At 31.8% G+C, this 13,529-nt stretch overlaps 2 protein-coding genes across 2 annotated transcripts; both read right to left on the bottom strand.

Annotated features, from left to right (window-relative positions):
- Nucleotides 1-6,874: 6,874 nt before the first annotated feature.
- Nucleotides 6,875-7,947, bottom strand: LOTGIDRAFT_102865 (hypothetical protein; the record flags this gene model as incomplete). Its single annotated transcript, XM_009045417.1, has 3 exons — nucleotides 6,875-6,982; nucleotides 7,350-7,487; nucleotides 7,894-7,947. Coding segments are annotated over 3 exons (300 nt in total), but the record flags the coding sequence as incomplete, so codon positions are not given.
- A 4,071-nt stretch (nucleotides 7,948-12,018) lies between these two features.
- Nucleotides 12,019-12,168, bottom strand: LOTGIDRAFT_102804 (hypothetical protein; the record flags this gene model as incomplete). The annotated part of the gene is made up of 1 exon (XM_009045416.1): nucleotides 12,019-12,168. A coding segment is annotated over one exon (150 nt), but the record flags the coding sequence as incomplete, so codon positions are not given.
- Between the last annotated feature and the right edge of the window lie 1,361 nt (nucleotides 12,169-13,529).

The following is a 13,529-nucleotide window of genomic DNA, read 5'->3' as shown; positions in this document are numbered from 1 at the left end:
AAATAGTGCTTCTCAACAGGGGAGGAATTCCTCCCCAAGGGAGGAATCGGCAGACCAATAGGAGGAATTTTTGTCAAGGGAGCAAATAGGGAGCTTGCTATCTGTAGGCCTACCCCTTTCACAATCAAAAATATACTTCAGGTTATCGAGCAATTCAACTAAAGTGTAACAGCTAGAGCTAAGCTGGACCAGTTTTATGTCAATTCACAGCCGAGAATTAAAGCCATGTCAAGCAATGTTTTTTTCATGCTGATTTTGATTTTAACAAATTATGCAAGCGTTACCATGTTATAGGTAGACATCAATTGTAACTCTTGCCAGTCTTCAGGTAAACCAGTGGCGGCGCCAGTGGGGGTACTGGGAAGCATATTTTGTGCCAGCCTAGATGGTGTAAATAGCTCACTAATCCCATATACAGGATGTAATGATTGTATTATGTGAATGTTTCCCTTCAATAATAACAATATTAAATTTTACAAAACCAGATGTCCATCGATTTGTAATTACGGTTTAAAATTTTAACTCGTTTCGTATCTGTCTTTTATAAATCAATAACAGTTTAATTCTGATGCAAATTCTCCCCATTGTTCACTTCTATTCGTCCAATATCTCGGGCATTAAATGGCTATGAGTAAGATTTTGTTTACAATTCTAACCTAGATTAAATTTAAGCCACAGAAAGGGGTGGGGGTCCTTTTACTCTCTGACCGAGTGACCACTGTCAGCTCAGAGTTAAATTTTTTGTCATGTCACAAATATTCAAAATAAAATTTTCATCTCGACACTATTTGTCTAAGAATAACTGTGGGTCCAATGAAATATTATATTTTGTGCTTTTGCTTTTGAAACAAACATATTCCACTCTAGAAATCTCCCTACATTTCCACACTGCCCCCTTTTTCTCTACCAGCTTAGATGTTTCTTGTTTTTGTTTAACCCATCCGTAAATTACGGATTGGTTAGGACAAGACATATCACACCCGTATATCACGTCTGTGGAATTGGTTAGGACAAGACATATCACACCCGAATATCACGTCTGGGAATTGGTTAGGACAAGAGACTTTATCACGCTTTGGGACAAGATCACGCCTGGGGAACTGTTTAGAGCAAGAGTCTATATTTCGTCTAAAATACCAGTTGAGCAAAAGACTATCATATCTGAAAAACTGGTTAAAGCTTACGAGTATCACGTCTGGAGATCTGGATCGGCCTGGAGAGATTGGTTGTTCCACTTGGTGAGAGTTGTCGACAAAATTTAAGCTAATTCAATGAATTATTTGGTTGGATATATATTGTTTTATGAGGCTTCTCGGGTAGACTAATCCCCCCCCCCCCCTTCTTTACCAAGGTTCTTACTGGCACCCCAACGGTACCTGCGCTATGCCTCCTTTGTAGGTAAGTTTCTCCAGCTTATTATGGCTTCATTAGTTCGTAGCTTTAGCCTACACAGCTGCTGCTTGCGGTATTAAGCAAGTAGGGTCAACTAAAAAAGGACTGTGTCAACTATTTCTACTTTTCTGCACCTGTACCTTGCAAAACGGGCAAGACCATGCAGTGTGCAACGAGGACAGTGACATTTTCAACCGAGACCTTTAGCGTGCAAGCTTGTAGCACGTGAGGTTTCTGTATATTGTCCCAAAAACTGAAAGCTATTTCCATATCCTTCGACCCATATCATTGAGAGGGTTGTAAAATTTGAAGGTATATCTCGACCTATGCCAGGATTTAACCTCCCATGTTAGACAGTATGCCTCCTCAGACCCCTACCCGGACACCCCACCTCCCCCATATAATTCGGTGAGAGGAGTCAAGGAGAAGTGTGATGGAAGAATAGCAATCCGAGAATTGGCAGATTTTATTTTTCACAAGAACAAAGGAGACTCTCGTAAATTTTAGGTCTTTTGGAAACTTGTTTATTTTCCAAACTATGTGAGTTTCCATGTTAATAAACTTGATTTAATATAGCTGTAAGTAGACATTGAATTTATTTTTCTTGAGTCAAGAATTCACCCAACTATTTTTCTGAAGGATTAATGTTTTAAGCGCTGTTTTAAGCGCAACTTAAGATATGATAATAAATTTCTGTTTTAATTCAATCTCGGTATTATTTGCACTTTTGACTGGATTGCTCAAATTCTTTGCTCTAAAACCTGTATCAAACAAATCTTGCAGTAAAACATATATTCTTCAAAGATTATAAAAATTCAACTTTAGCTTTAAGTAATATCAAAGTGAAATGTTTGTCTATCTTCAGTGTAGCTTTAAATAATATCAAATTGAATTGTTTTCTATCTTCAGTACCACTTTAAGTAATATCAAATTGAATTGTTTTCTATCTTCAGTACCACTTTAAGTAATATCAAAGTGAAATGTTTTTCTATCTTCAATATAGCTTTAAATAATATCAAATTGAATTCTTTTCTATCTTCAGTACAGCTTTAAGTAATATCAAATTGAATTGTTTTCTATCTTCAGTACCACTTTAAGTAATATCAAAGTGAATTGTTTTTCTACCTTCAATATAGCTTTAAATAATATCAAATTGAATTGTTTTCTATCTTCAGTACAGCTTTAAATAATATCAAATTGAATTGTTTTCTATCTTCAGTACCACTTTAAGTAATATCAAAGTGAATTGTTTTCTATCTTCAGTACCACTTTAAGTAATATCAAAGTGAAATGTTTTTCTATCTTCAATATAGCTTTAAATAATATCAAATTGAATTGTTTTCTATCTTCAGTACAGCTTTAAATAATATCAAATTGAATTGTTTTCTATCTTCAGTACCGCTTTAAGTAATATCAAATTGAATAGTTTTTCTATCTTCAGTACCGCTTTAAGTAATATCAAATTGAATTGTTTTCTATCTTCAGTACAGCTTTAAATAATATCAAAGTGAATTGTTTTCTATCTTCAGTACCACTTTAAGTAATATCAAAGTGAAATGTTTTTCTATCTTCAATATAGCTTTAAATAATATCAAATTGAATTGTTTTCTATCTTCAGTACCACTTTAAGTAATATCAAAGTGAATTGTTTTTCTACCTTCAGTACAGCTTTAAGTAATATCAAATTGAATTGTTTTCTATCTTCAGTATAGCTTTAAGTAATATCAAATTGAATTGTTTTCTATCTTCAGTACAGCTTTAAGTAATATCAAATTGAATAGTTTTTCTATCTTCAGTACCGCTTTAAGTAATATCAAATTGAATTGTTTTCTATCTTCAGTACAGCTTTAAGTAATATCAAATTGAATAGTTTTTCTATCTTCAGTACCGCTTTAAGTAATATCAAATTGAATTGTTTTCTATCTTCAGTACAGCTTTAAATAATATCAAAGTGAAATGTTTTTCTATCTTCAGTACAGCTTTAAATAATATCAAATTGAATTGTTTTCTATCTTCAGTACAGCTTTAAGTAATATCAAAGTGAAATGTTCTTCTTTCTTCTATCTTCAATATAGCTTTAAATAATATCAAATTGAATTGTTTTCTATCTTCAGTACAGCTTTAAGTAATATCAAAGTGAAATGTTCTTCTATCTTCAATATAGCTTTAAATAATATCAAATTGAATTGTTTTTTATCTTCAATACCGCTTTAAGTAATATCAAATTGAATTGTTTTTTATCTTCAATACCGCTTTAAGTAATATCAAATTGAATTGTTTTTCTATCTTCAGTACAGCTTTAAGTAATATCAAATTGAATTGTTTTCTATCTTCAATATAGCTTTAAATAATATCAAATTGAATTGTTTTTCTATCTTCAGTACAGCTTGAAGTAATATCAAAGTGAAATGTTTTTCTATCTTCAGTATAGCTTTAAGTAATATCAAAGTAAATTGTTTTCTATCTTCAATATAGCTTTAAATAATATCAAATTGAATTGTTTTTCTATCTTCAGTACAGCTTGAAGTAATATCAAAGTGAAATGTTTTTCTATCTTCAGTATAGCTTTAAGTGATATCAAAGTAAATTGTTTTCTATCTTCAGTATAGCTTTAAGTAATATCAAAGTAAATTGTTTTCTATCTTCAGTATAGCTTTAAGAAATATCAAAGTGAAATGTTTTTCTATCTTCAGTACAGCTTTAAGTAATCAATATGCAAGTGATTGATTATGTACAGTGTTCTGGTGGCCTGTTGCTGAGGTAAAGGGTGTCTAGGGTAAGGGGTGCTCGATGAAATTCCATTAAAAAATCTAAAACTAAAAAATTGATAGTTATCAATGATATTATCCAGTTGAAATCCTGTATTCAAATAACTTAAAGTCGTATCATGCTACTAACACCTGTTTCAGATACACAATCCATATCAGGACAGCAAGTTTTGAAGATGCAGACTAACTTTCAATAATAAGCTTGTGTGCTCATTGAAGAAATTTAGTTTTTGCATGTCTGATATTTTATTGTACATATAGTGATTTAGGGTTCATCAAAAATTAAACCTAAGTTTAAGTAAGGTTTTGGAATTTTGATCCATCAGATTCAGGATTGTTCCGACCCACTGAACCTCATCTGCCCCAGCAACGGACACAAACCTTTATCACAAAAACAAGAATGAAAGAATGGGGTGTATGTGAATCAACAAAAATATACAATTTATAACAAATAATCAGTGACAGGGCACAGCCCCTTTAAAATAACAACAATAATAATAATAATAATCACTAAGATAAAATCATATTCAAATACCCTGTTTTAGTTTACCTTTTAACTTTACATTGTATACTGATAGGCAATAGAAACATTGCTTCTGAAAATACTGATAAAACTTAACAGTTACTTATTCACTGTTAATAAACTCATCATCTATCATTCTACTGCACTTTTTGTTGCCTTTAAATCCATTTATCACTGACTTACTCCAATGTCTTTACTCCAATGTCTTTACTCCAATGTCTTTACTTATATGCATAAGCATTTGAAAACAAAAGATACATAAATATGATACAAGCATAAAATGTTTCTATTGCCTTTCAGTAAATATCAAAAGGGTTTCTTCAAACAACTTGACTAAATTTATAAGATATAGTACTTAGTGCCTATATAATATCATATCATAATGTATGATTTCTACTTGCTTCATCATGAGGTATTCAAAATGTGTTCAAGTCCACCCAGTTATTTCTTTCTACATAGCATGGTAATGTGCACAATGAACATGAAAGTGAAATACCCAAACATCAAAATAATATATACAATAAAAACATCTAAAATTTAACAAAAAATATCAAAAATCATCATAGAACAATGATATTCATTGTCAACAAAATCACTTTACTCTTTAAACTAATAAATGAAAATATTTACATTAGAAACTTGAAGAAATAAATCATATACAAACTAACATCTTCACAATGTCAAGCTATTACTAACTGCATCTAATACCTTGACTGTGTTAGACACCTCTCTTGTTTCACGGAAGTTCGTAAATGCAGCTATTTGATTGGATTGTACGCAAGCCAATACAGTCAATCATAGTTGTGATTACATGTGCTTCAAAATTGTTTAATGTTGAGGGCTCTGATTGGATTCTGATTGGAATCTTTGCAAACTTCTGTGATACAAGAAAGGTGGCTATTGCAGTCAAGGTATTAGACAAAGTACGTAATAGCTTGACATAGTGAAGATGACGGATCAGTAGGGTTTTATTTTCAATTGTATAGATAATCTAACACCATAAATCCTACTAACACCTTACATTGTTATCACACCTAAACTAATCAATATACGATTGTTGAATAATTACAATAAAAATAAAATGCCCTTAATCTCCTTTTTTGGCAACAAATTATAATTCTGGAATATTAATTCTTAACTCTAATATGCAGTTGTGTTTGCCAGTCTTGTCTAAATTGTCTAAGAATGTTTGTCTTTACTAAAAGAGTAGGCTATTAATTTGACTGTATTTTCCAGTCATGTCTGTCTAGAGCTGTAGCCTAGATTAATTGAAATTTGCAACAACAATCAGATGTATAGATAATAATACATACATAACAATATCATATTGAAAATGCATGATACAACTTTTGAGTGAATATCAAAATAAATGAAACATCTGGAAAAAAATGTGTACGCAACAACCCTGAATAGTTATGTAGAATTACATTGATGAAATCTAAGAATTTACACCTGATACAAATAAATTTCAAAAGGTTGCATAAACAATATAGATACTGGGGGTGTGACTTTCTATACAAAGTGACCCAACTCCACAGTGGGGGACATTAAACACATATATATCAATTTTTGGCTGAAAACTTTGACATTTCTCTTGGTAAAACTAGATACCATAAATAATGTAACAACACAGACATTTGAGCAAAATGAATCCAACATTTAAAGAGCTCGCAATATTTTTGAGCAAAAACAAACTTCACAAAAATAGACCGATATAATCAATATTTCATACAACATCAAAATCACAAGAAAAAAACGGTACACAACCATATTAGCGGAATCATTTTGATTGATTAATATTTAATGACAAGTACTATGATTGGTTAGATTTCACCAATCATTTTATCACACTGATTGTGATTGGCTATAATTCTTCTCACATCATTGATAGGCTACAATTGACCAATCAGAATTGATTTCAACATTTTCATAAATAAAGTATGTTTATCCTTTCATTAAATTGAAAATAAAATTATTATATGTGATAACGTAGAATGACGGCCAGTATTTGATTGACTATTTGATTGACATAGTTAAACCTTAACTGATTGGCAATAAGACTGCAAGTCTGTGGCCTGTGATTGGTCCATCAATATTGAACAAACAATCTGATTGGATACTGAGATGTTGAAAGTCGGTGATTGGTCAACCAATATCTAACAAACAATCTGATTGGCTAATAAATCCTTCTTCAGGAAGATATCTCATTTAAAAATTTCTTTGGACAAACTGCCTCCTTGTTGCTGGTGGCTCTGACGTGAACCATTCCATTCTCTTCGTCTCCACATTGTACCACAATCTAAAATAAAACATGTAATATAACTTTAGAGAAAAACAAAACAAAGAGACTCATGATTGACTCTTTCAATATTACGATCCCGCGTAATGCTGTACAAAATATTAAAATAAAATGCCACTCCTCTGTTAATAAATCAACAGACAACTGTTAAATTTTACAGTTTGGTCTACCATCAAATATCTTATATTTACAATTTTCATATTTGAATTTATGTAAAATGATTTATTACCAAGACAACAAGACACAGATCATCAGGGTTAATCAGAGAATTGCATGATTTTATTTGAAGCATGAGACTGAGACTGAGACTGAGCACAGGATGGGGAGAGGGGAGAGGAGAGGGCGAAGTTGGTGGAATCTTGCCTACCTGATCTTTATGAAGCCTCATACCATTAAAACCTTCACTAAGATTCATTGTATGGGTAACCTGGAATACTTTCTGTCCTGGAATAATTCTCTGAAGATAGGTGGCTGGGAAATATCCTACTTTACTGTTGTATCGGCCCTGAAAAGATGGTCATATTAATTAGTATGTGGAGATGTGTAGCTAGGAGTTATCCTACTTTAAGAAAAGAAAGAAACAACTGTATTTTTCAAGTATAAAAACTTAGGCTCACAATAAAGGATCCTTTCTTTTAGCTTGTCCTTGACCAAACCTCATTGATCTTTCCTAGATTATCTAAATCCATTTACATCTGGGTCCACTGGAATTATGAGCGAAGTTGACTTATCACATGTCAATAGAGATTGGAGCCCACAGCCACTCTTCGTTGATGGTAAAAAAAATGATGTCATGTAAAGAATCGACTCTCTAACAGACTGTGTTATAGAACCTCACAACTTTACTGTTGTATTGGGTATCGTATATCATACACATTTTTGCCATCAAATCAATGAAATCTATGTTATACCTTCCACCAATCTGGATCAGAACTATCTAAAACTGTTACTTTACATCCAGCTCTGAAAAATTCAAATGAAACAGAGTTTTACACCTTTTGCTTGGATTAATCAAGAAGAGCACAACCATTTTCAAAAGGAAATTGTATGCAAGGACAGGAGCATTACACAGTCTTCGCTTATTGTCAATACAAACAACTTCGAGGCTTTTTCTATGTCAGCAGAATGCTGCAAAAAGAAGCTATGAGTGTCCTAAAAAAATCTTTTGAAAGCACTGATTGTAAGACATATAGAAATAGGTGGAAAATCACATGTTGAAAGCCTTTAAGACAATACAGCAACTATAAACTAATTCTTACCTTAAATCTAGGTCATCTTTCTCCTTGCCTTTAAAATGATATAAAACAATATACTCTGTATTATCTTTCTTCTTGGATTTCTGGAAAATAGAATTTTATTAGTACATCAGAATAGGTATTATAATGATCTCTTTCTGGATTGGTGCTCATTTGGAGTTGTCATGAGGGTTGTGCTGGTTGAATAAAGCAAAGCAAGTGAAGATCACACCTCAAGACAGAATGCTGGCTACTGCAGACCAGTGCCGATCACCGTGGCTACAACCCTGCTATGATATATAACATAATATGGACAACAAGTCAACTTGTGACAGTTTGTGACGAAAAACTAGTATTCAACCGATCAAAGGCAGTAGAAATTTTTAGTTTTACCAATTGTTGATGCTGCATCATTTGAACGTGTATCACTGTCTTCCACTAAATTGGGAATTAAAGCAACATACCTCAAGCCATCGTTTGGAATAAAAGCTAACAGGTGATTGTAGCGGTGATGGACTGTGACTTCCATGTCCCTTTATTTTCTCCTCTATTTCTAGAGAGCAAGATCGATGTCCGAAACCAAATTTACGGCGGAGAGTCGTTGCAGATGACGAAGACTCGGAAGAACCAGATGCTGAAAAAATTACATAAAATTATTGTCTGATTTTTCCAAAGAAAATCAGCCATTTTGACTCGGCTCAAGCGATGCCTGGATTCACAAAACCAAACACCAAATAGACAAAAATATCAGCAATGTGAATACTCTGAAAGGAAATCTGGAATTACGAACCCCAAATTAACAGTATGCAGACTCTCAAAAGGTATGTCAGGCATACAATAAACATAAGATATGCAGACTATTCACAAGGGATGTGTAGCTTACAAATTCAATAACCAATATATATCATTATTAATGAGAAATTTTCCTTCACTTCACACTGTATGAAAATAACCCTTTTCAATATCACATGAGGCACATAAAATAGGTGTAAAATGTCATTGCTTTTCAATTTGAGACATGTATCATTGACTTGAGAAATCTTAAAAATTCTCAGACAATTTGATTTTTCAATGGAACATCACATTACCTGCAAAACAAAACCATGTTTCATACTTGAACTTTGAGGTTAACAAGAAATTCATCGTTCTCAACCTTACCTCCAAAACAGTTATTGGTAAAGGAGCTGCTTTTCTTTTTGGTATTTTCATCAATGGCGAGAAGCTGTTTAGGTGGGTCCGGCGTGTCTAATGAAAAACTCTTCATCCTAGAATTTAACTTTTTCCGTCGAGTTTTTGGACTGTGAGAAGCTGGAAAATAGAAACAAAATCTTAATTATAATCTTGAAATAACATTAAGATGTAGACTTAACATTAGAGAAAATAATACTATTATAGATACAAGATTTGAATGATATTAAGATGCTGAGAGCACATATAACAAAACACAATATAATATGGTATAACACACTTCTTTAATAACAAAGTACAAAATGTTTCAACACAATGAATATGTACTATAGAAATACTATTCCTTCCTTTAATTCTAGCAATGTTTGAATTCACATACAGGAATCTTTATCAAGCAAATAGTACATATAGAAATATAATCTATATAGTAAAAGCAACATCTACAACTTGAATTTAAACATATACAAAGTAAGGGACATAACTTTAGAGATGATGCCTTAAGATGCAAATAGTTTGGGTACATTTTCTCTTTTAGGTCTGCAGAAGTACAAAAGTTGTAGAAAATTACGGTTATTAGGAGTAAGTTATTATGTTGATTAGAAAATGAAAAGTCCTGCCTTTATATCCTATCCCAGTTTTACAATGTTAAGCTACTACAAACTTCATCTTATACTTTGACTGCAGTTTGACTTATTTGGAAGTTTGTAAATGCAGCAATAAGATTGGATTATACCCAAATAACTTTTTATGACACAGCGAAGTCTGATCAATTTCATCCCAGATGGGCTAGTGGGCTACCATTACTGATATATTTTTTTACAGTAAAATGCCTATTTGGAGGCATAATGACGTGACATCATGAATATCTATTACCTTGGTCTCTGCGAGTAGATTTAGCTCAAATAAAACATGGTAAATCTATTATATATTGTATAATATAATAATTTAATGTTGTAATTTTTTTAGGATCTATTTGCTTTGCAAATACTAAATCCAAATGTAATAGTATCTCTATTCTTAGGCAGTTGTCCTGATGAAGTTTTGTATCTGAAACATCCTTTAACATCATATAATTATAAGATAGCTTGTCAGGCATTAGTGACATCAATATAGGCAATCAAAATGATACTATATATTATGATAATAAGAAAACTTAATTATTGTAAAGTTAAAAGTGTTAGTTGTTGAATGACAGGAATGAAAATTAGTAGATCAAGCTTAGTACTAGTAGTTTTACTCACCGCAACTATTAAATGGTGGATATTGACTCCTCCCACAACATATACTGTACTTACATAAGTTGATACGTATGAATAATTCATCCACATTAAGTGATCAAAGACATTTTAAATAACAAAACCCAGAGGTAGTATGTATATACCATTACATTTTGTGTTGTTACTTAGATAGATAAATAGATAAGAAATTGAGCCCCACTCCAAAAGATATGGACACGTATTCTCGAAACAATCTAAGCGCAAGAATGTCCTAGGTCCTTATCTTCTAACATTGATTCTAGGACATCCTAGCGCTAAGATCGTTTCGAGAATACGTGGCATGGATTTTGAAATATTCTACATCAAAATAAAGTTTAACCTGTATAGTTTCTATTACTAAGCCTATTAATTTGACCCCAAAATTTAGTTTTCTGCTGGTGTTTATGTTTTTCAATAGTTAATTGCATATTTATGGATACTTACTAAGTTTTTTGGATTTATCAGATTATATAAGGATCTTGTTATGTTATTTATGACACCAGGTGTATCTACTGGCTCTTATTCGCCAAGTTTTAAATTCTTACATTTGATGTTAATTCTAAGACGTAGTATCACTTTTAAGTGAAATCATATCAATTATCATGGTAAAGATGTGGGAAGAGAAAAATACATATAAATATAAATTACTTGGTACACAGGCTGTCAGTCATGTTAGTCACATGATTGAGCAATTCTTAATGAAAACACCCTTGAAATTCAAGAAAATTTAGTTAAATTCTGAGTGTAATTTATTTGTAGTCTGGGTATCAGACTAGAGTTTCTGCCCTTTAAATGAAATATTCTACCACTCTGATTGTATGGCATGGAAACAAGCATACCTTATTCTTTCTTTGAAAATATCCATAGACATAAAAAAACAAAAAAATTTATAGAGGGCAGACAATATCCCTTCTGCCCCCAAAGCACAGTGATGCCCATATTTCACCTAAATGCAGGTGCCCCTTCCTGATAAAAATTGTTGCCTAAAATAATGATGAATGCAGAAAATGTGGACTTTCTTTGGCAAAATTCAAAGAAAACCACACCATAAGTTGAAATATGTTGGCCATGATTAACTCCAGACTAATAGGGGTTAATGAGTTGAAATGGAATAAAATTATTTAAGAAATGTTTTTAATTGAAATATAACAAATTTTTTTTTTTCAAAGCTTCAACAGTTTGTATATTTTCTTGGCAGAGTCTCCTAGTATTAAGTCAAGGTTATTGAGTATTTTTATGTTAAATTTTTTCTTTTGTTAACCATTTCTTTTGTCTTTTATTTTTAGAACTCCACTTGTTTTATGCTAAAATTAATCATGGTATAGGCTACTATTTTCATTTTTACTTGTGAAAATGTTTACATGTGTAAATGTTTACATGTGTCAATGTTTACATGTGTCAATGTTTGCATGTGTAAATGTCTACATGTGTAAATGTCTACATGCATCAATATTTGCATGTGATAATGTTCACATGTGTCAATGTTCACATGTGTCAATGTTCGCGTGTGTCAATGTTCGCGTGTGTAAATGTTTGCATGCGTAAATGTTTACATGTGTCAATGTTTACATGTGTCAATGTTTACGTGTCAATGTTCGCATGTGTCAATGTTTACATGTGTAAATGTTTACATGTGTCAATGTTTACATGTCAATGTTCGCATGTGTCAATGTTTACATGTGTCAATGTTTACATGTGTCAATATTTGCATGTGATAATGTTTACATGTGTCAATATTTACATGCGTCAATGTTCAATGTTTACATGTGTCAATGTTTACATAAAAACAGGCCTATCAGTGGGTATTTTAGAATCTGATCTTGATGTAAGCCTATTTATGTTCTAATTTTTTATCCTCTTTTCAATAAGGTTATTATTAATTCAGAAAATTAAGCATGAAGCTTAAGTCATAGCAACCTATTGTCTAGAATTCTAGATCAATTTTCTATTAAACTTATCAAGAACCAGATAATTTAATAAATTAAATTAGAGAAATAAAATTGATTTGTGGGCCAATTTAACAAAATAAATTAAAAATTCTTCATTTGGTATTCTACTTCACAACAAACTTCATTTATTGTTTTATTTCATTATCTAATAATTGCTGAATTGATATCAAAATAGGTGAGAGTGGAGAAAGTTTAATAGCTTTGAAGGAAAATTGAAAATTCAATTTGCACTATTTTAATGTAATGAAATTGAGTTTTACATCTTTCTTTCTTCACTTGATACTCTTTAATGTTATAAAATTGAGATTTAGAAATGAAATGAGTCAACTTTCCTCATTATTCTAGTTGACTTATGGTGCCGAGTTGTTGGTAAATGAAGGCCATCTGTACTGTATGATATTTTCAAAACCACCACAAAAAGTAACTCTTGCATTTTCAAACAATTGAGAGGTATTTTTGCATATAATCTCGTCTCATTTGAATCATCGCCACAATGTCAAGCTAGTAAGAATTGTGTCTTATACCTTGACTGCAATAGCTACCTTTCTTGTATCACAGAAGTTTGTAAATTCAGTAATTTGGTTGGATTGTATGTTAGTGAATACAGCCATTCAGAGCTCTCAACAGAAAGTCTGTTAACAATAAGCTGTAATGTTTACAGTATATATGTCGAAGGCTCTGATTGGCTGTATTTGCTAACGCACAATCCAACAAAATCAAATGCATTCCGTGATACAAGGAAGGTGGCAATGCAGTAAAGGTAAAAGATGTAATTCTTAATAGTTTGACATTGTAAGGTGTATTACAGTAAGTCAATCACCAACATTAGTGACAGGAGAAAAACTTACATGTCCTATTTATTGCTTTTTTTTAGCCAAAATCCAAAGTTATCTGCGTTATCTCAACTTGAATAATTTTT

The sequence above is a fragment of the Lottia gigantea genome (genome assembly GCF_000327385.1).
Source record: "Lottia gigantea unplaced genomic scaffold LOTGIsca_1, whole genome shotgun sequence".
In the NCBI taxonomy this organism is placed as follows: domain Eukaryota; kingdom Metazoa; phylum Mollusca; class Gastropoda; family Lottiidae; genus Lottia; species Lottia gigantea.
This window is presented reverse-complemented; position numbering and strand designations above follow the sequence as displayed.